Consider the following 20,071-nt stretch of genomic DNA (forward strand, 5'->3'; position numbering starts at 1 on the left):
TGCGCCACAACAAAACCAGGCCTTTGTTCAGATTTGCGGTCAAAAGGTGCAACTTTTCAAATTAAAAAAAGAAAGAAAAAGCATTTAGACAAAAGTGTGACTGCAAGTGTTGCTGCCATCTCATGGTTCTGTATCAATGTCGCAGCCTCTTTTTTTGTTTTACTTATCCAACTGCGCTGCAAACATTTCGTGGAAATGTTGAAAGCTGAAAATCTGTTTTTATTTCGTCAGGCAAAGACACAGCTTTCTGACTCATTTATTCCAAGACTGCAAAACATTCAGAGCAATTACAGTATGCATAATATGTACCACTGAACTCAGCTGTGAAGTCTGCCTGTTAATGAAGTCATGACTGCTAGACTAGACCGCCAAAACCTGAGCGCAAAGCCATCCGTCATCAAGGGCATGGCCATATTACCTCACCACCACTGGCTGTATTTGGCCCAGCAGTCTCCCTCTGCTGGCCCAAATACATGCAGATGCCAGAAATCTGCATTTTCTTCTTTTTTAAATTAATGATGTCGTATTGTGTCAATTTTTCAGAATCTTTCTTTTGCCCAAATGAATGAATTGATTGGCTGTGATTTGGTTAATTGTTAATTAATGGTAATTTCATTGTTGATATAGTCGGAACCATTTAACCAGCCAGTCTATTTTTTAACACACCATTCATTTATTTGACACCATCTGGGACCAAGACCATGTCTTGGTGATGTATGCTGTATGCTTTCTGTTCCCAGCATGCTGCATGTGTTTGAACATTCAGTCCAGTGAGCGCAGCAATCAGACTTGGCAGGAAATCACATTTTTGTTCATTGTGCAAAAACATACCTTTTATTGAGGCCATAGATAGGCAATATTCAGGATAATATACCTCAAGTATCAAAAGTAAACATATGAAATGTGACTGTGAACACCATGTTACATCATACGATTATTGAGGCCTAATATGTCACTTTAATTAAGATTTTTTTTTTGTAATCATGATTTTTTTTTTGTCTTGGGAATAGCCTACTATAAATAATGACCATCTTAATTATGCATTACTTGCTGAATAGGTTTATACATTCAGAAAATGGGTTCACCAAAGTTACTTAGCCAAACGGCGCACATCCAGCCAATCCTCAAAATACACATAAATTATGAAAAATACATAAAAATTATGAAAAAATACATACAAATTATGAAAACATGCCAAGGTATTAGGCTACTAATCAAATCACTAATTGATTCTGTTGGGTAAGAAGCATCACATTTTATGAAATCATGCTATAATTGTAGGCTATGCAAAAATCTAGTAGGCCTAGGCTGGTAACTAAACTGTGAATTACGTTCAGTGGAGTAAAAGGTTGTAGCCTACCTCTTGAAAGGCAATGGACTTACCAAGTGGAAGGGTTGTGAGTGGCCTACTACAGTAATAGAGTAATGTAAATGTGTTACTAAGTAAGTGCCTCCGTTTGGAGGTGGCCAGAGGTGTGATTCAACTCAACCTAGTAACAAATGAGGACAGGATTTACTCCAGGTAGAGTTAATTTGCTGTTAAAGTTAACTAAACATAAGCGACAGTGAGATAAAATCGAGAAAGAGACGACACCATTTGCACCGTTTTTCTTTGGCACGTCTTCAATTTTACATCAAGTAACGTAGTCCTCCAGCGCCCCCTATAGTTTGTTATGGTTTCCAGTTTAAACCAATCAGAGTCACGTTTGCTGACGAAGTCTCAAAGCACGAGACAACATCGCGGCCCCTGATTGGTCACCTCGCTTCTCGCCCCGTTCAACATAGAGGATCTTGCCAAGGAACGAGGAGGGAGGGGATATTTTAATGGCCGTCAGTTGCACTACAAAATGCAAGAAGTCCGGATTATCCACTATATTTAGACTATATTAGCTACTGGTGCATGTATGTTGCCTTTCTTTGCTAACGAGCATTGCTCTGGGGGACGTAATCGAGCTGGAGATGTGTTTATAGTGTTGTTTCTACTGCGTTGAACGGACTTTACCCGCTTGATTTGAGCGCTAGGCCTAGCCGGCTGGCTAAAAAACAAGCGTTGAAAGGTAACAGTGAACGCTGCTACTCCTTTGTGCTCACGGCGTTTTAAAAGCCTTAATCTCTGCATTCAAGTGTACGTGTGAAAAATGACATATAACATAATAGAAATGTAATGCATTAACATTTTTAAGCAATCGGTTTTCGGGATGTAAACAGCGGGGCTAACGTTAGCATAGTTTAGCGGTGTGGAAGCTAACGGCTAACTTTATAGTAACTTTACAAGCTGGAGCAGGCCCAGCAGCTGGAGTTAACAGAGCCAGCCACACGAGTTAACTCTCGTCAGTGTGACGTTGTGGGTAATGTAATTACATCTAAGTTTTTACCAAAGTAAATCCAAGTCACTGTAGCTATCTATCGTGTTGCGCACATACGTTGGATAACATTTGGGAAGCTACGTTATGCTGCTTGAGCTAGCCACGCTTACCAATAGTTAACACATGACTTGTAAGCTTACGCCAAGTTAATTAACTCCATCTCATTGGATATATGTTAACGACCATAGCCCATTTAGTTGAATTTGATAAAAATAACACAAATGTCTTACTCTATGCGTAATGGTTAACAGTATTTGACGTAACTGTCAGACACCCCTATGGCTGAGCTGTGCCTTAATGTATTTGAGTGAATGTTAAATATTGATCGTCTCTCTCCACAGGGAATATGTAACATAAAACAATCCGACATGACATCCAGATTCGGTAAAACGTACAACCGCAAGGGAGGGGAGGCCAATTCGAAATTTGAAGAGGTCTTCTCCAATAAAAGACCCACACTGACCACCAAATGGGGTGAGACCACCTACAAGGCTCAGCTGGGAGCCAAAAGGCCCCTGGTAAAATCTGACGTCTCTGAGCTTCCCAAGAGGCCCAGGCTTGAGGACAGCGACAGTGAAGAAGACCCATTTGGGTTTGACAGTGATGAAGAGTCCAAGACTGTGACCTCTCAGAGCGTGTCACAGTTGAAAGTCAGTGAAGGGGATGTGACAAAGACAGCCGCAGTGCAGGGCAGTGGGGCAGCCCCTGTTGTGACTTCTGCACAAGCCTCTGCAAGCTCAACAGCAGCTTTCACAGGTAAGTAATCAATACACTTTACACTAATGTATCTATTAAGTCAATGTCTGCCCTGATAGTCTATAGACACAGCAGTTGAGTAACTATTTATAGCCAGTTTGTCATTTCATTATTCATCCGATTGTATCTGGTAGCTACTTTGTTGCAGTGTCAGCGTTTTTTTTTTTTTTTAATGTGACCATCTGTCATTTTATTCTCCACTCATAGGCAAGCAAACATTTGAAGAGAAGGTTGTGAAAAATAGCCAGCCCTGGTTCAAAAGTACAACAAATAGCAACCAGAAACCTGCATCCGTGGTCTCTTCATCAAACACAGTCTCGTCTAATCAGAACGTCTCAGCGTACCAGAGGCCCACCTCCTCCTCTCCAAATATAGACACCTCCCTTAAGTCGTCCACCGATGCACCAGGTGGTAGCAGAGACTTCCAAATGTCTTCCTCTTATGATGGATTCCCATCAGAAGAGATGAAAAGTGTTGAGGAGGAGCCTCCCACAGAGCCTCCACCAGAACCTGTGGACAACATTCCCCCATCTCCATTTACCCTAAGGGCGTCTAACTGCAAGAAATACCAGCGGCCCAGTCGGTCTAACAAAACATCCTATGAAGCGGCTGAAAACAGCAGCAGCAGCAGCAAGCCGACTGAAACAGCGAGTGCCCAAGATAAACCCAACAGTGTCCTTTCTGCTAGTGCAAGTGGTACTGCTGCCAGTGCTAAAACAGCAGCCAAGCCAGCAGCCAAGCCTACAGGCAGGGGTGGTGGGAGGGTACGAGACTACACAGTTCTGCACCCGTCCTGTCTGTCAGTGTGTAACGTCACCATCCAAGACTCAATAGAGCGGAGCACCGATGAGCTGGTCACCACGGCCGCCCCCGCTGACCTCGGAGAGGCGGGCCAGATGAAGAAGAAGTCAGATGCTCCGCCGCCCAAAACTACCAGGTATGTGTGTCTTAACAGTTGGTGCTATGAATATTACTAAAAAGCTGTCTTTGAAATTCGATAAAATGAATCACTGTTATTTCAGAAATTCTGTGTCTCTTATGAGTCATTTAGGATTTAATGTGAATGAAATATTGAGATTTCGAGTCACAAGTGATGAACATCACTTTTCTATCGGGCTCCACTGTGCTTTGAACACCCGACTTAAAATTCACTTGAACCACACATAGGACTCAAATCATATGAAATATTATTTGTTCAGATGCAGTTTCCTAAAACGGTACAATCTGTCTCTAATCTTAGTCCATTTCTGCAGTTAGAGAATTGGAAGAAAGCATTATTCATGTACTTGGAGTGCTGCATGAGTTTTATTCTAAAGGCTTGTGATTCATTTGGAGGTGTAACCAGCATTGAAGTCATTGTTATATGATAGGTATATACTCTCTTACTGCTTTGTATAGTCAGTTCACTTTGAAATACTGCAGGAAATCAATAGCCATAAGTACAGATTGGATGAACCACAGCAGATGGAGTAAAATGGCAAAGTGTGCCTTTGGTATCTTGAATGAGGGTAGTCCTATGGTTGAAAGATTAGTCTCAAAATGTCAGAAGCTACCACAGATGGGTGCTCCATAAATCTAGTTGGCTTTATTATAGCATAGTATACGATGACACGTCACCCACCAAGACTGAATTCACTTGAATGTTAAGAAGTAGGAGAGATGATTAAGTATTGAACATTGTCAAGCTCAAATGTTTGGAACCACTGCAATTAGTGTATGTATTATACAGTAGCTTGTGGTCTTGTGTTTAAGTGTTTGAAACACAAATGTGTTGCCTTCCCTTGTAATTGTCTTACTTTTCTATTGACTGATTTAGTGTTTCAAAAGTTTGGACGCCTACTACTTTGCTGAGTTCTGTTTTATTTGTTTAGCCACACTATCTGCTTTTTATGGTTCTTGTCCCGCTCCAGTTTCTTTCTCACAGACTTGGTACAAGAACAACAGTATAAAATGTGCAAAGACGAATCTTTTGCTCTTCGTCTCTAGGTACAGACCCACCCAGACCAAGACCAAGAAAACCAAGGCCGAGACCAAGCTAGAGTTCTTTGGCTTCGAGGACAAAGAGGACCAGGAGGGTGAGGAGGGGGCAGAAGGTGGAGTCGCAGGCAAGAGTAGTTACAAGATCAAGTACTTTGGCTTCGATGACCTGAGTGAAAGTGACAGCGATGATGAGAGTTCTCAGGCCAAAGAAAAGAAAGCTAAGAAGGCAGCTGCAGCCTTGGCCGCTCTGAGCTCCAGTGTGGACAGCCCTCATACGAGTGACTCTCAGGACAGCCAGGCCAGCAGCAATACAGGTGAGATGCCCTTTAGTTTTAGGAGATTTAAAAAAACGAATTAAGCAATACTGCCATTGAAATTTAGCTTCTTCAAACATTAAAAATTAACTTGGGTGACCCAGTGTCGGTCACGATCAGTCCATTTGCATACTGATGTAGTCTCTCCAACAGATGCTTTTGACTTCGCCGATGACTCCAGTCCTGGCGGTACAGAGGGGCAGAGAGGACGCTCAGGGAAGCAGGGCGACAAATCCAAGGACACCGGCACTGGATTTAAAAAGATCTTTAGTGGACCTAAGAAGGTACGAGTGTGTTTGAGGATACTTTGCTTTTGTCCTCAATTATGCACCAGTTTCTTTGCGTAATTGCCCCTTAGACTTTGCAAACCTTGAAACTGAGCAGGCAGCAGTCTTTCGACCCGTACAGATTGACGCAGCTTTAACCGGGGTCTTGCGATCGATATGAGCAGGTCAAGGTGAGTGATCTAACTCTAACCCTGAACGACCTTTCTCCAGACCGGGGTTGAACTTGTGGTCTGGCACTTACTTGACTTTGAACAGCCATTTCTTTCTAATGTTATTGATTTCTAAATGACAATTATGCAGTGGAATACCCAGCTTGTCTAAAAATAGACCGAGATAATGGGAGAGCGCAGAGGAAAAAATAGAGCAAGTAGGCGGGAAAGAAGCTCAGCTGAAACCTAAATTTATTTGGTTGTCATTTAGTGGAATGTAACGCTGTGATTCAGCAGTAATGTGTGCTAAAACTACAATGGCAGACTTGGGGGTCTGAATTGTGATTCCCTGGGATTTAACTGTGACAGCAGTCTCACATGAATGGGGTAAATCTGTGTTCACTTGCACGCACAGTATAGTCCTTTATTATTAAGAGGGGTTTGAAGATTACCTCTTGGTCAGACCCCTGTTTATCTGAATAACTCAGCTTTGATTTGCCAACATTGGCGCTGTTTATCCGAATTATGTTTTGCTGTGGCTTTGGGTTATTTGTGGTCTGTCTTCCTAATTCTGCATGTTTAGTGTTTTCTATCATCTACCACACTCCAAACATTGTCTTTGTGATGTATAATTGAGTCACACAATGTGTCATTTTCAGGAAATGTTTTGTGCTGCTCGGGGACTGTTGTGTTCCACACCGAGGCTGCTGTTGTCTCAGTCTATCATGATGATTGCACTACGCAATATGTATGTGCTCAGTCACACTAATTCACAACAATAACTTAGGCGTTAATGTGGAAGTATTTTCCTCCTGTAGGTGCTTTGAGCTTTAGCTTGTCTGAAGACTTTTATCATCATGATTCGTATCTATCTTTCTATTAAATGAATGAATGCACGTAGAGCAGCATATCAGGTGTTGGGTTGTAATCTTGAAGTCCTCTGTCTTCCAGTCGCCCGCTAAAGCTGTGTACAACGCTCGCCACTGGAACCAACCCGAGCCAGAAGAGGTGCCCGTGCCTTCCCTTTCTCGAGCTCAGACTGCTCCGGTAAGATATCACAATGGCTGTCACGTTAAGTTTGTTTAAAGAAACACTATGAAGTTCATCAAAGGGCATTTTTTCCTGTTGAAGTGTGTATTAGGTTTGCATACCAAGCAGGCTACGGAGTGCTATGTAGAGCGAATGCTAACTAGTATCATTTGTTTGCAGAATTCCCAATTGTCCACAGTGCAGCATATTGTTTATTGGTCTCTTAGTAGTCAACAACTCTATATTAATTACTCTAATTAGTCTTTCCATTTGCATCGGGTTATTTTTCCAGACACGTGAACCAGGGTTTACTTGTATATTGTGTTGGATTCCCCCTGTGGAAATGAATGTTTGTTCAGAGTTGTTGTTAACTTTGCACTACTACCTCATCTGACATCTGTTAACAACACTTATTAAGGACTTGTGTGCTTAACAGACTATTCAGCTGTGGTAAATCTTGCGGACATGTCATTAAACAGATTTTGCTGCTCCGGTATGAGTCCCATTTCTCCGCCTCTTTATTCCTCAGGCCATTTTATCGAGCAGCAGCAAGGACAGCAACTCCCATAAAGATGATGGCTTGTTCAAAGCCCCTCCGCCTCCGCCCAAAGTCATTAAGTCAGAGACCATCCCCACGCGACCCCACCAGGATATTGTCACTGCGCTCAAATGCAGGAAGGAGCACAAGGAGGTGAGTCTGAAGAAAACCAATGTTTTTAGATGTCTACAGAGCAGCAGAGGGGTGAGGAGCCAGGGAAATGTTTGTTTGAGTTCAGTTTGCACAACATTTCTCCGCATGCTGTGATAAATTCATCTATCTTTTTCATACTCAGCCAGATATACAATAAAAGCATGGCGCTCATTTGAAGCTTGATGTCAAGCCTACTGTTGTGAATTTGAACCCCCGTGTGGGTTGACGGCAGCAGTGAGTACTGTTGCTGTTAATTTAAACCCCCCTACAGCTTGTGTCATTTACAGATGGGCTTTGGAGCCCCAGATCAATCTGTTAGCCACAGATCCCCTGAGGTAAAATTGTTTCAGCTAAGCCGTCACTACACACTGGTGTTGTCTTAAGCTGGGGTTCTCCCTCCCGTGTCATGCTGAGCGCACACACAGCACGGCTGTTGATATTGGTAAACATAGAGAGTCAACTGCCGATCAGGCCCCAACTCTACACGCTGAGCTGATTGATGAAGGGTATTAGCACAGTCAGCTATTGTTGGTAATGGAGCCAGCAGAGAGGAATTTAACAATGAGAGCATTTCTCTCACTGTGTTTTTGTGAGAGTTGATTATATCTCTGGACAAATGCACTGCTTCCCAATTAGCTGTAATTAACCCTCGGTCCCCCTTTCCACCAGCTGTACACGGTGGTGCAGCATGTGAAACACTTCAATGACGTGGTGGAGTTCGGCGAGAATCAGGAGTTCACCGATGACTTTGAGTACCTGGAGACGGGGCTCAAGAGCAGTCAGCCACTCAACACAAGATGCCTTAGGTAAGTGGGAAAAAAACACTTAGCGCTCCTTTCTATGTGCCATTTTCTACCGGTGCAACTAGGTGCTCCAAGTCTGCCATGACACTTTTTTCCCCCTAATGGCACATTGTTGGTACTGATTTATGAGTACAAAGTACACCACTAAATTGATTGAACGGTACAAGTGCTTAAGTCGGTAAGTATTAGCCTATTTATAAAGCAATCGGAGTAACAGCTGCTTTAGTCGATCAAAGCTTCATAATTTGTCCAACAGCCGTCCTTAATTAAAGTAAACAAAACAATAATTACTATGCTATCAGAGAGCAGCAGGAGGTAACATGTCACATGATTAGAAGGGTCCAAAAGTCTGAGACCACCATTGAAAATACACACTTGTGTTTTGTGTGAGGGTTTTTTCTTTTCTTTTCTTTTTTTAATTGACGATGATAATCAGTTTAAGAACTTGAGTGAAAAGTTTGAATGTTTGATAATTGCACATGACCTTCAGATATCTTTTAGTATTTAGTACATTTAGTACGTTCAATGACGCACTTGAGCCGACGTGGACTGCAATTGCAAAAGTTTGCTCAAAGCTGTACCCTGTTATCGCAGCATTATTTGACAGTGTTACATTGAGGCTATTGTCACACAGTGCTGAGGTTTCACGGTCCTCTGGTTTCTCTGTAAATATTCACTGGTGTTGACAACTGGAAAGTCCATGACAGTCGGGCCTCCTTGGTCACCTTTGGTCCTCAAGTAGTTCTTATGAGGCTTTGAGGTGTGTGTGGGATCATGATCCTGCTGCAGTCTGAGTTCTTATCCTCAAAGATGTAAACAAGAGTAGAATGTGTCTCTGAAGTATAGAGTCACCACTGCTACTGCTGCTTGTCCTCTGAAACCACTCCAAGATTGTCTTCTTTTCACAGGAACTTCTGTTTCTCAAACTTTCTCACCAAGTTCATTTGAAAACACAAGAGGTTTTCAATGTGGCCCCAGACTTTTTTCCCCACTGTCGCATGCAATATAACAATAACCGATTTAAATGAACAATCCTCCTACTACTTTTGTTCTTGCTGTTTAATAATATTTTTGATTAGTTTTGTTGTTCCCCCGAAATATAAAAAATGAAAGATTAGTTTTTTAATCAACATTTTAAACTACCAAAATAAAAAGTGTGTAACTACATTTTGTCTTGTCCCCATGTCTGGTTTTATGTCTCACTTTTGTATCCATTCTCCGTTGGGGTAATATGGCAAGATAAAATGTGTTTTTCTGTAGTCGGTTAAAGCACACAACCGTTCTGGTGTGAAAATGGAATCTACTCAGGAGAGACAACCTTGGCTTCAGAAGAGGCTGCAGGGAGTTCAGCCTCCTTCGGGATGTTTTTTAGATATGCAGAAAGAAGAGGGCGAAAAGACGGAGTCGAGACTTAAAACGAAAACATTGTTGGAAAGGGGAATCATAAATGGTGGAGGGGATTTGGCAGCAGGCTGATCCACATTCTGTTTCATTCATCTTTGGATTTCAGCATAAAGCTGGTAAATATTTGACCCAGCATATCTATAACCATTCCTTTCTTTCTCTCCCTGCTCCAGTATAATCAGCCTGGCCACAAGGTGTGCCATGCCCAGTTTCAGGATGCACCTGCGTGCCAGAGGGAAAGTGGCGCAGGTCTTTAAAATGCTTAGTGATGCACCACAACACCCGGTGAGTAAAACTCACTTTGACATCTCCTTCAAAGATATTGGTTTAATAATGTTGTTTTTTTTTACCGTTTTTGAATAATTAATGTTTTTGTTGTTTAAGTTGATGGATGAAAATATATCGTCTCAAGGTTCACCTCCAAAGTTTTGAGTCAGGGAGTTTGAACCAGAAGCCTGAGCTGGAGCTTCAGTAATGAATTACTTCAGAGTAACAAATGTGAACGGAAATTGACCCCAGCGATAAACTGAGATTTACCAATACCAATACAGTTATTTCAGTAACTTTTCCGCAATATATTTGTAAAAAAAAAAAAAACACTCAATGCTTAGAATATTCACTTAAATGTACTCATCATGTGACATGCATTGGATGATTTTTCTGTCAGCTTTGTTTCCAAATTGTCTATTTCATTAACGTATCAAGAAGCCAATGTGTGCTGCAGGGTCCTTTGGGTGCCATATTTGGAGTGTGAACTCTGATGCCACATTAATATACCAGGGATGCAAACAGCGCGCCGAAAAGCGAAACTCGCTTTTTTCATGACCAATTAGGTGACATGTGTGAATCGTTCAGATCCGAAGAGTTTTTGTTTTTGAGGGGTGGGGTGGGGGGTCTCAGCGTCTCAGCATCTCAGCTGGGGTCAGTAAAATGTTTTTCTAACAGGCTGACAGTGACAATCACGTGAAACTGAGGCGAACTCGTTCATGGTTGTCTCTGATTATACTGATAACAGCCGACCTCCAATGTTGACGCGCGACATGCGCGCTCATTAAAGCGGCGCGTATCCGCGTGCAGTCGGTGTGACGGCGACGCCGTTTTTTCCCCCCGTGCATGTCCATGGAGCTGTGCACCGCGGACATGCACGGTTCCCTACGTTGCTGTGTCAGTCAGGTGTCTCCCACGGAGCTCTGCCCCGTTTCAGAGGTGAAGGAAAGACGTCGCCTCCGCGATGTAGAATGTGTTCAATTAAAGTGAAACTAACACATAATATGTCCATTACACACTGAATGAAACATCCCATGTCTTTATTTATTCAGTTTATTTTAATAGTAATAATTATGACTAACATTCAGTGAAGACCTAAAATTCAGTATCTCCAAAATTGAAACATTGCAAAGGATTTTTTTTTTTTTAAGCATTTTTAATATAGAAATGTTGGCCTTCTGAAAACTATGTCCATCTATATGCACCCAATACTTGGTTTGGGTTGAACTACTGGAAATTGACTTTTCCGTGATATTGTAATGTAATCATTTGTTAATGCGCACCCCCCCCCCACAATTCCTCTCTTTTTTGGTCCTGACCCGTTTGCATCCCTGATATACAATTGTTTGTCAAAGAGCTAACTCTGCTGTAATAACGGACGTGTATTAAGTTTGTTAACACCGGTGTCTTATTGTTCTCCAAGAACCTTGGTCTGTGCACTGCTTCCCTGATGTACATCCTGAGTCGGGATCGTCTTAACATGGATCTGGACAGGGCATGTCTGGAGCTAATGATCAAGCTGCTGGAGCTGGACCAGGACTACTCAGCCCACCAGGATCAGCTCACTGCGAAGGAGGTTGCAAAGGTCAAGGAGAAGATCCGGAAGCTGTGCGAGACCGTGCACAACAAGCATCTCGACTTGGAAAACATCACAGTATGTTGTCCTCGAATAATGAAATATTCACAACAAAAAAAGCTTCACCTCTGAATGTACCCGTACTTCTCTTTTTTCCCTAAGTGGTTCTTTTTTTTTAAACAAGTAAAACTTCATAAATACTTGAACATAGACTTTTTTAATCTAGTAGACGGTGCTTTAAAGATGAATTCGTTTTACCATTTCACATTATTCTGTTTTAAGTGTAGACTATGATTATCAAGTGATCACCTTGTAATACATAAGTCCAGCGCAATAGCAATTAATTCAACCACTTAATTATCAAAGTGTGTTAATGCCCTCATTAGTGTGGAATTATAGGTTTCCCATCGGGGCTAGAAGTAGGTGTAAGGAAGCATATGTTAATTCGGAGAGACACTGTTAAAATACTGCAGATCTTACATGCTATGTTTTTGACATCGTAGACGGGCCACCTTGCCATGGAGACATTGCTCTCTCTGACCTCGAAGAGAGCAGGGGATTGGTTTAAAGAAGAGCTGCGACTACTGGGCGGTTTGGACCACATTGTAGACAAAGGTGGGTGTGTGGGCTGCTACTTTGTACTAGTGTTATGTATGGTGTGCAAAGCCGAACCGGTCAGATTCAAGGTCAGATGTCACAGATATTGGCTTTCAGGTGGCTGTCAGGATGTCTAACAGTCTTGTTCCTTGTGCGTGTTTGTGTCGCCACAGTGAAAGAGTGTGCGGAGAACCTGAGCCAAGAGGACGACAAGGAGAACCTTGTAGCGTCTTTATGGGGGGCTGAGAGGTGTCTGAGAGTGCTTGAAAGCGTAAGTAGTTCTCTGTCAAATTGAGTTCTCTCTTTTATCAAAGTCGCACAGGAGTGGCACTCAAGGACATGAGTAATTGAGTACTGAGAGCCGTGAATTGGCCGGTAACTTTTATTGTTCACTGATGAAAGGGTTTATTTAAAATGCTTAATGTCTCTTATCAACCACCTCTCTTAAAACATCATTGATCAAAAGTTCAAATCCAAACACAAAGTGTTCTTCTCTCCTTTTTTTTCTTCTCGATTTTTTTCTTTTTGACTCCTTGCACTGTACTTTTTCCCCTCTATAGATTTTATTTCTCTTTCATCTTCTGCCAACAGGTGACAGTGCAGAACCCAGAGAACCAGGGTTACTTGATTGCCTACAAAGACTCACAACTCATTGTCTCCTCTGCCAGGTAAGCGCAAGATATGCCTCGAAGCAATTATTGACTAGACATGGACACACACTGGGGGACTGACTGTTGTAGTTCATACAGTTCACTTTGGTACTTTTTGTAACATCGTAGTAGACATCACATTAAACTATGTCCTCAGGGCTTTTACAGTCTTTCACAATTACTTGATGTCTTATAATGGAAATATGTACTGTATAGAAGCAAAGAAAGAAATTTCATCTCATCTCTTCATCTCTGTTTATGTTCATCTGTCCTTTTGTGCTTGTGTCCCTGAAAATGTCTCATAATATTTACTTCCTCTCATCACTTTTCTTTTCTTTCTTTCTCCAGAGCTCTGCGATACTGTGAGGACATGATCCAGCGGTACAGCAGGGCGTTGAACAACAGCTCCATGTCGTCGTCGAGTACACAGCTGCCCCACTGCAGCTTCAGTAATGTGGGCAAGGCGGTGGAGGACTGCATGAGGGCCGTCATAGGCGTGCTGCTCAACCTTACCCACGACAACGGTATTCTCATATATTCATGTCACTCCAACGATATCACTAGTTGGTTCATCCATGGATTTGACATGGACATGAAATGTAATATTGAGGGGAGCAGCAGGGAATTGGATAATATCAGCAGGGATATTGATGCTTTTTTTTTGTTATCTGCAGAGTGGGGAAGCACCAAAACAGGCGAGCAGGATCAGTTAATAGTAACCGCTCTGAATAGTGTCCTTCGAGTCCCACGCTACATCCCCCAGGAGCAGCGCTTTGACGTGCGAGTGCTGGTAAGACGTTACAACACCTCATACTTGTTGAAAAGGGCCAGCCTGTGTTGATTACTGTAAGCAAACCTGTTCCTTTGTTTGTCTTGTTTTGTATACTAACACATGTGTTTGTATCCTAGGGTCTGGGTCTATTAATTAACCTTGTGGAGTACAGCTCCAGAAACCGCCACTGCCTGGTGGACATGGAATACAGTGTGGACGACAGCTGTCTGGAGGACAGCCTGATGCAGCCTGCTGACCCAACACAATCAGACACAGCGGCAGAGTTAGGGCCGCCAAGCACAGCTGAGACTCAGGGAGAAGAGGCTGACGAGCCCAAAGCCTCTGGTGCTTTAGCTGCACTTGTAAAGGTAGGAGTAGTGCCAGGTCTCATTAATAAATATTTTAGCAGTCGTTGTGTTTTTCCTTTCTGTCCTGGCTACAGGAGAGTTTTTCATCATTTCTTTTGAAGTATGGATGTGAGGAGAAACGGCAAGGGAAGAGCAGTCGTAAGAGAAAATCAACCAGTTGAAGCAGCGTTTCAGCTGCCTCTGTTAGGGAGCTGGCTCAGACAGCACTCTGGTAAAATAATGAATATGAATGATGATATATGACTATATCATCTTTTCAAATTTCCTCTCAGTGTGCACAATACTAAGCTGCTTCCTTTGGTGCTTTTTAAGTAAATGCACATATCTTAAGTTGTGTAAGTTTAATCATAAGCTCATCTAAATCAATGCACCTTTGTGGATTTGAGTGCCAAGCTGAACCTCTCATTTTATTTATGTTTTGCTTTATTATTAATATTACTTGAGCCAAACTCCTCACCCAACTGACTCATGAGTTAGAAGTTTTCTTAAAGCCTGAAAGAACCTCAGCGAATAAATTGGGGATTAACTTTGAAATTTCACTGTCAAGCCTTGAGGCTTGTTTCAGTGTATTTGGCATACTCAGTTGGTTACTGACCTTGCAGTGCAGAAATACCCTGGCTATCATTATTAAACATCTGCTTTTGTTGTTTTTTTTTATTTTACCTGGCTCCAGTTTAAGTTTGTGTATGTAGTAGTCAGTAGTAGTCATGTGTTTATTTCTCTTTAAATCCCAGCTCTTCCTGGAGAGAGAGCGTGCTGCCATCTTGGCGGAGGCTAAGACTGACGACCTCATCAGTGAGGCGCCGAAGCCGGCACTGGACCAAAGCGGAGAGTGGCAGGAGACGTCGGGAGAGATCCAGTGGGTGGCAGCTGAAAACAACAACGACAGCCAGCCTGAGGAGAAGAAAGAGGAGGAGGATGAGGAGTTGGACCTAAACAAAGGTAGGCATCTGTGTTTGTCTAAAAAAGTAAGAGGAGCCATTTCCTGCCCGTGCTAAAATCATAATCTAGATAAATGTGGTTAATGATGCAGTAATGATTACTGCATGGCAACAGCTTCATTCCCATTTGTGGATCTGAGTTAATTAGAGTTGGAGCAAGAAGAACATGAGCATTTAGAACAGGCCAGGGGTTTCCCATTTATGATTTCACAAAATTATAGCATGGAAGCACTGGATAACAAAGCCTGTTCCCACCAGCACAGTATTATAGTTCAGACTTTGTGCCACCTAAGTAACTTTGTCTGGATAACGGGCCAATGAATTATAGCCACAAACTCCATCTCTCACATTGTTTATTGCCAAACTTGTATCTACTCAGCAGTTGCTAGTTTTGCAGTTTGAAACCCTCGTCTTCAAATGAAGTATATGGAACCGTAATAGTAAATCTTTTCCTTTCTCCCCTGTGTTTGCTGTAGCTCTGCAGCATGCAGGCAAGCATATGGAGGACAGCATTGTTGCCTCCTACACAGCTCTGCTGCTGGGATGTCTCTGCCAGGGCAGCCAGGTGAGAATAGCACGCACACACACACACACTATGCACAATACGACTGCAGATGTATTCTCATACAAAAATATTCATGTCGTTGCTCACCCACCTCTCTGCCCCTCCTGCCTTTCAGATAAATGTGACTACTGTGAGAAAGCATCTACCTAAAGGGGATTTCTCCATCATGACAGAAATGCTGAAGAAATTCTTGAGTTTCATGAACCTCACTGTGAGTATGACCGTCAGGCTTCTCTGTGATCAGTGTTGCACGATAATGCAAACGGTATCGAAATCAATTATGTTGTAGAGGGAAGAGACATGCAGAAAACACGCTGCATATTAGGATTCCACAGCAGCATCAAATGAAATAGATTTTCTTCCTGAACGATAAGCCGTCATTTTCAGGTGATAAAAACACTGAACATTTGCTTCCTGAGAGGAAACTTTTGTAAACACATGAACGTGTCGTGATCCTTGGCTCCAGGCAAATTGTACTGAAGTTACGAAAAAGCCATTTAATTGGACCCACTGAGCGCATTTTGTGCAGTGCTGTGGCTTGAATTAAATAAACACTTTTGAGGACAAGTGATTCTGTGCAGCGCTGCGTTCCCCCTTTTAACTTCAAATGACTGCAGCATTTGTACTCTGTCAGCACCTTCATTCAGCTCCTGTCTCACAAATCACTAGAATATGAATGAAATGGAAAACCTGTGTTTATCTCATTAAGGAGGAGATTGAGGAATGCGTAATTCCATCAATGGTATAAAAATATAAAGCTCAGATTTCCACTCATCTCAAAACGTCTCTCAGTAACTTGTGTCGCTCTAAAATCCTGCCCAGTCTCCAGTGGCACTTTGACTTTGGTAAAGCGTTATCATTTGAATACGATTTTTGTGTGTCCAAGCGGCACAACTGCTCACAACTGTCAGCGATATGAAGGGTAATTTAAAAACAATTCGAGCATTAATATTAAAGGGAACAGTTACACAGTTACAGATGTGGGCATTTTGCAGCAGCTTTGAATGTGAGTCATCCCGTCAGAGCTGAAGATGTGAACCATCTGTCTTATAAATTTCGCCTTTTCAAGTGAACAGAAGCTCAGACGTTCCTCTGAAATCCCCGGCCTGTGCCTTCCAGACGACACAAAACTCTGAAGTAGAGTAGCATGTGTTGAGGCGCCCCTCGCACTCCTGTTCTGTTTTTGATTCTCTTCTCTTCTTCTCCACACAGTGTGCAATGGGCTCCACAGGACAGAAGTCCATCTCGCGGGTCATCGACTACCTGGAACACTGTTAACAGACAGCGGACTCACATTCTTCTCACTGCACATGAAAGGGATCCCGGGCTGTTTGGGTAGCCACCCTACCTGACAGCAGCAACCAGGGGTCAACAAGGAGTCTCAGCAGCATTCCCTTGACTTCCCCCCCCCTGATCACCCAGTGCTGTGTGTGTGATCACCACGTTTCCACCGATAAAGACGCACCTCAGTGTGCTCTAAAACACATAAATACTCTTTCTCTCTGTCTCTCTCTTTCTCTCTCTCTCTCTCTCTCTATCTCTTTCTCTCTGGAGCACAGCCTGAACCAAAGCCCTGCTTGCTGACCGACACGCTGAGTCCTTCAGTTCTTTATTCAACTCTCGCCACAGTTTAAGAGTCAGACAAACTTGAAAGGTTCAAGAGATTCATCCTCAGGTAACTGGGAATCAGGCAAAGAGGCGTGGCTAAATCTGGAAAGTGTCTAAATACTCTTGTGGAATGTCAAATCTCTAAAGATGGATCCTCCTCTTGAAACAATGTCCCAGCAGGTTTCACAGGCCTCTAGAGCAGAGCGTCCTGTCTGTCCTGTTGTCAGCCCCCGATTCCCGGTCACTTTGCCGGGGTATGAACCTCTGAATCACATTTTATGGATCATTATATTTTTAATCTCTGCTTATCCATGTCAAAGCCAAGGGTGAAATCATTGATTAGCATGAAAAACAATCATTTTCATGGATGTTAGAATGACGTCTCTATTTGTAAACCTGTGTGGAATGATTTTTGAATGCATACATCCATTTACCGACATGTTTGCAGTTGGCTCGAATGTTTAAGGGAAAGAGTATTTTAAAGCTTTTGGTTTTTTTTGTTCTCGTTGTGCCCATGAATTTTTATAAACGGTGCGCGTTAGCAGGTCGGATAGTTCTGTGTTTTTAGATTTTTCTTTTTCCCTCATGGGCATTTTATTTCCTCTCAAATTTATGAATTACTTTTAAAGAAATCAGGGCTGCGTGACTTACAGACTTTGACGGGACGTTCTTTCCTTGTCTCATACTGGCACTTGGAAATTACACACTATAACGTTATAATTTCTGAATTTCCTTTTTCACCCACTATAAATTTGGTCATATTTTAGTTTGTTTAGATTATTTAAATTTTAATTAATTCAACCATATGTAATTACAGTATGCATTTAACCTCACAAGTATAATGGCTGTGATGAATTACTCGAAACAAATTGATGGTTGTGCTTCCTTTTGAATTTTTAATGAAGTTTAATTTTTAATGTATTTAATTTAATGCTTTCTCCTCCCTTGTAAATGCAAAAGTCTTTTACCTCGTGAGATGCCATTCGTAGTCTAAAGTTTCGGATCATATTTCAGTATAATATACCCCATGTGACACGGCTCAGTGGTTGGACATCGTACACGTTAAAAGACAGATTGAATTGAATAATGTTCTTGGCTTGATACCACATGAAATTTCAACTTAACTTAATCAAAATTTTTTAAAAATCGGGGAAAAACATGCTTATGCTCATTTTAATCAGCGTGGGGGATTTTGGTGTCGTGCTTCTGTATGTCCAGCCACACGCAGCTTCATGTTTTTACTCTCCTCGTACTCATTGTATCATTGTGTGTCATTGGACAACACGCATTAAGCTGCCATTTATTTATTCTTTTTATGGTGTCATTTTACCTGTGATGATGCACCCGAACCTTGGAAAGGCCTCCGTCTTGTACTGCTCACATGTACGATCACTGATTTGAATGACAGCCATAACCTGTATAAGCAGATTAGAGTTATCTGGTTTGTAGGGCTGCAGTGAACATAAATGCAACTGTTTACTGTTTATTACTTTGCAAATTCTGGTTTGAATGTAAATACTCCTGTACATAGCGGTTAATGGACATTTAAAAATGCTTAGACTACTTTTTTCCCTGAAGCTGATATTTTTATTTTATACAATATTTCTGAGTTGTCATTTGGAAAAACAAAAATCGCAGGAAGAGAAAAAAAAATAGTTTGTACCGTTTCAAGGACATTGTCTTTGGTTACATGTAAATAGTTGTATCTCGAAATGAAAAAAAAAAGTTGCTACTTTCATTATACTCCCTATGTGTTTTCTTCTTTGAACAACAGGAATGCTTTTTTTCATTTCCAGTGTTGTAAGTTGAAGTACGTTTATGCATTCAGAGCAGTGGGAGGTGAACACTACCAAACAGAAGTGATGTTTAGTTTCCTTTTGGTATTCATGTGTGTAGCAGCCGCTGCATGCTTCACTTTGTATTCTAGCTTGTCTCTGCCTGTAACCCTACAAGGCTATAAGTGGAAGCGTGTGTGTGTGTATGTGTGTTTGCATGTGTGCGGCCCATGTTTTTTTTCCCCCCCTCATCCCTGACAAACTGGCTGGGATGGAGTGAGAGTCCAAAGCGTGGTCGGTATACTTAACAGCGCTCAGCGGTGACAGTTTGTGGACACGGCCCCTCAGCTTGACTGACTGCTGCATAATGGAAACAAAAGAGTCTTGTTGCAGTTGCTATCTGAGAGTCAAACTTACAAATAGCTCAGGGAGCCTGGGGAATGTAGTAAAATACGATGTGGCAATGCTGATGCCATGCAGACGACAGCTGCTTCGACTGTTGTACGACAAGCTGGGGGGACAAATGGCGGCCTTGACTCGGAATCTTTCTTTTTTTTTAACGAGACGGGGCAACAAGTTTAGCAAACACGCACAAATGGTGTGTAATTATTTCCTAATGTCTTGTCGGCCTACATGCAAACATGAGTAGACGTGGGCGGTAGAGCAGGTTTAAATCCAAACAGGATTCTTGCATGTAGATGACATACACCTCTGCCTTTCATCCACCTCTCTATACATTATACATGGCAGTTCTTCATTTGTAGGCAGTCAAAGGCAGGGAGAGCATTTTGCCTCTGATGATCAGTGGCGGGGGAAGTACATGAGTGTAAACACGAGGAGGAAAAAAAGGCAGCGTTTCCATAGGTTAACGAGATTGATAGGATGTCCTCCACCGAGCGGAGGATGAGAGGGAGGGCAGGGGGAAGAAACAGATGCAGAGCACAGGGGATTAACGTTTCCCACCTGTCAATCATAAACCTCTGAAGCTGCTCAGCCTGGAAGGGGGAGGGAGGAGGCTGAATTTTACAGCTTTCCCAGCATCCATCCATCCATCCTTTCATCCCGCTCCCTCTTTGACCACATTGTCTCTTGGCTCTATTCATTCATTCTTTTCTTGTTTTCTTTTTTTTTTTTTTTTACCTGTGTGTGCGTTTTTTTTGTTTTCTTTTTTTT

General features: G+C 42.2%; 1 protein-coding gene across 8 annotated transcripts; it reads left to right on the forward strand.

Annotated features, from left to right (window-relative positions):
* Window positions 1-1,806: 1,806 nt before the first annotated feature.
* Window positions 1,807-19,102, forward strand: wapla (WAPL cohesin release factor a). 8 transcript variants are annotated; one of them, XM_085799663.1, is made up of 20 exons: window positions 1,807-2,125; window positions 2,708-3,122; window positions 3,330-4,059; window positions 5,109-5,416; window positions 5,558-5,700; window positions 6,804-6,899; window positions 7,411-7,572; window positions 8,242-8,378; window positions 9,953-10,064; window positions 11,470-11,700; window positions 12,126-12,237; window positions 12,393-12,490; window positions 12,811-12,887; window positions 13,218-13,393; window positions 13,544-13,659; window positions 13,779-14,009; window positions 14,744-14,951; window positions 15,427-15,515; window positions 15,631-15,726; window positions 16,728-19,102. In XM_085799663.1, exons 2-20 carry the CDS (start codon window positions 2,735-2,737, stop codon window positions 16,791-16,793), a joined length of 3,576 nt encoding a protein of 1,191 aa, XP_085655789.1. In that variant the 5' UTR covers window positions 1,807-2,125; window positions 2,708-2,734; the 3' UTR covers window positions 16,794-19,102. The 8 variants fall into 8 exon arrangements, with proteins under 8 accessions (XP_085655789.1, XP_085655793.1, XP_085655788.1 ...); XM_085799667.1 differs by having other exon boundaries at window positions 5,570-5,700; XM_085799662.1 differs by having other exon boundaries at window positions 1,807-2,057.
* Window positions 19,103-20,071: the final 969 nt, after the last annotated feature.

Source organism: Trachurus japonicus, chromosome 15 (genome assembly GCF_045865225.1).
Source record: "Trachurus japonicus isolate A0001 chromosome 15, Traja_1.0".
Taxonomy (NCBI): domain Eukaryota; kingdom Metazoa; phylum Chordata; class Actinopteri; order Carangiformes; family Carangidae; genus Trachurus; species Trachurus japonicus.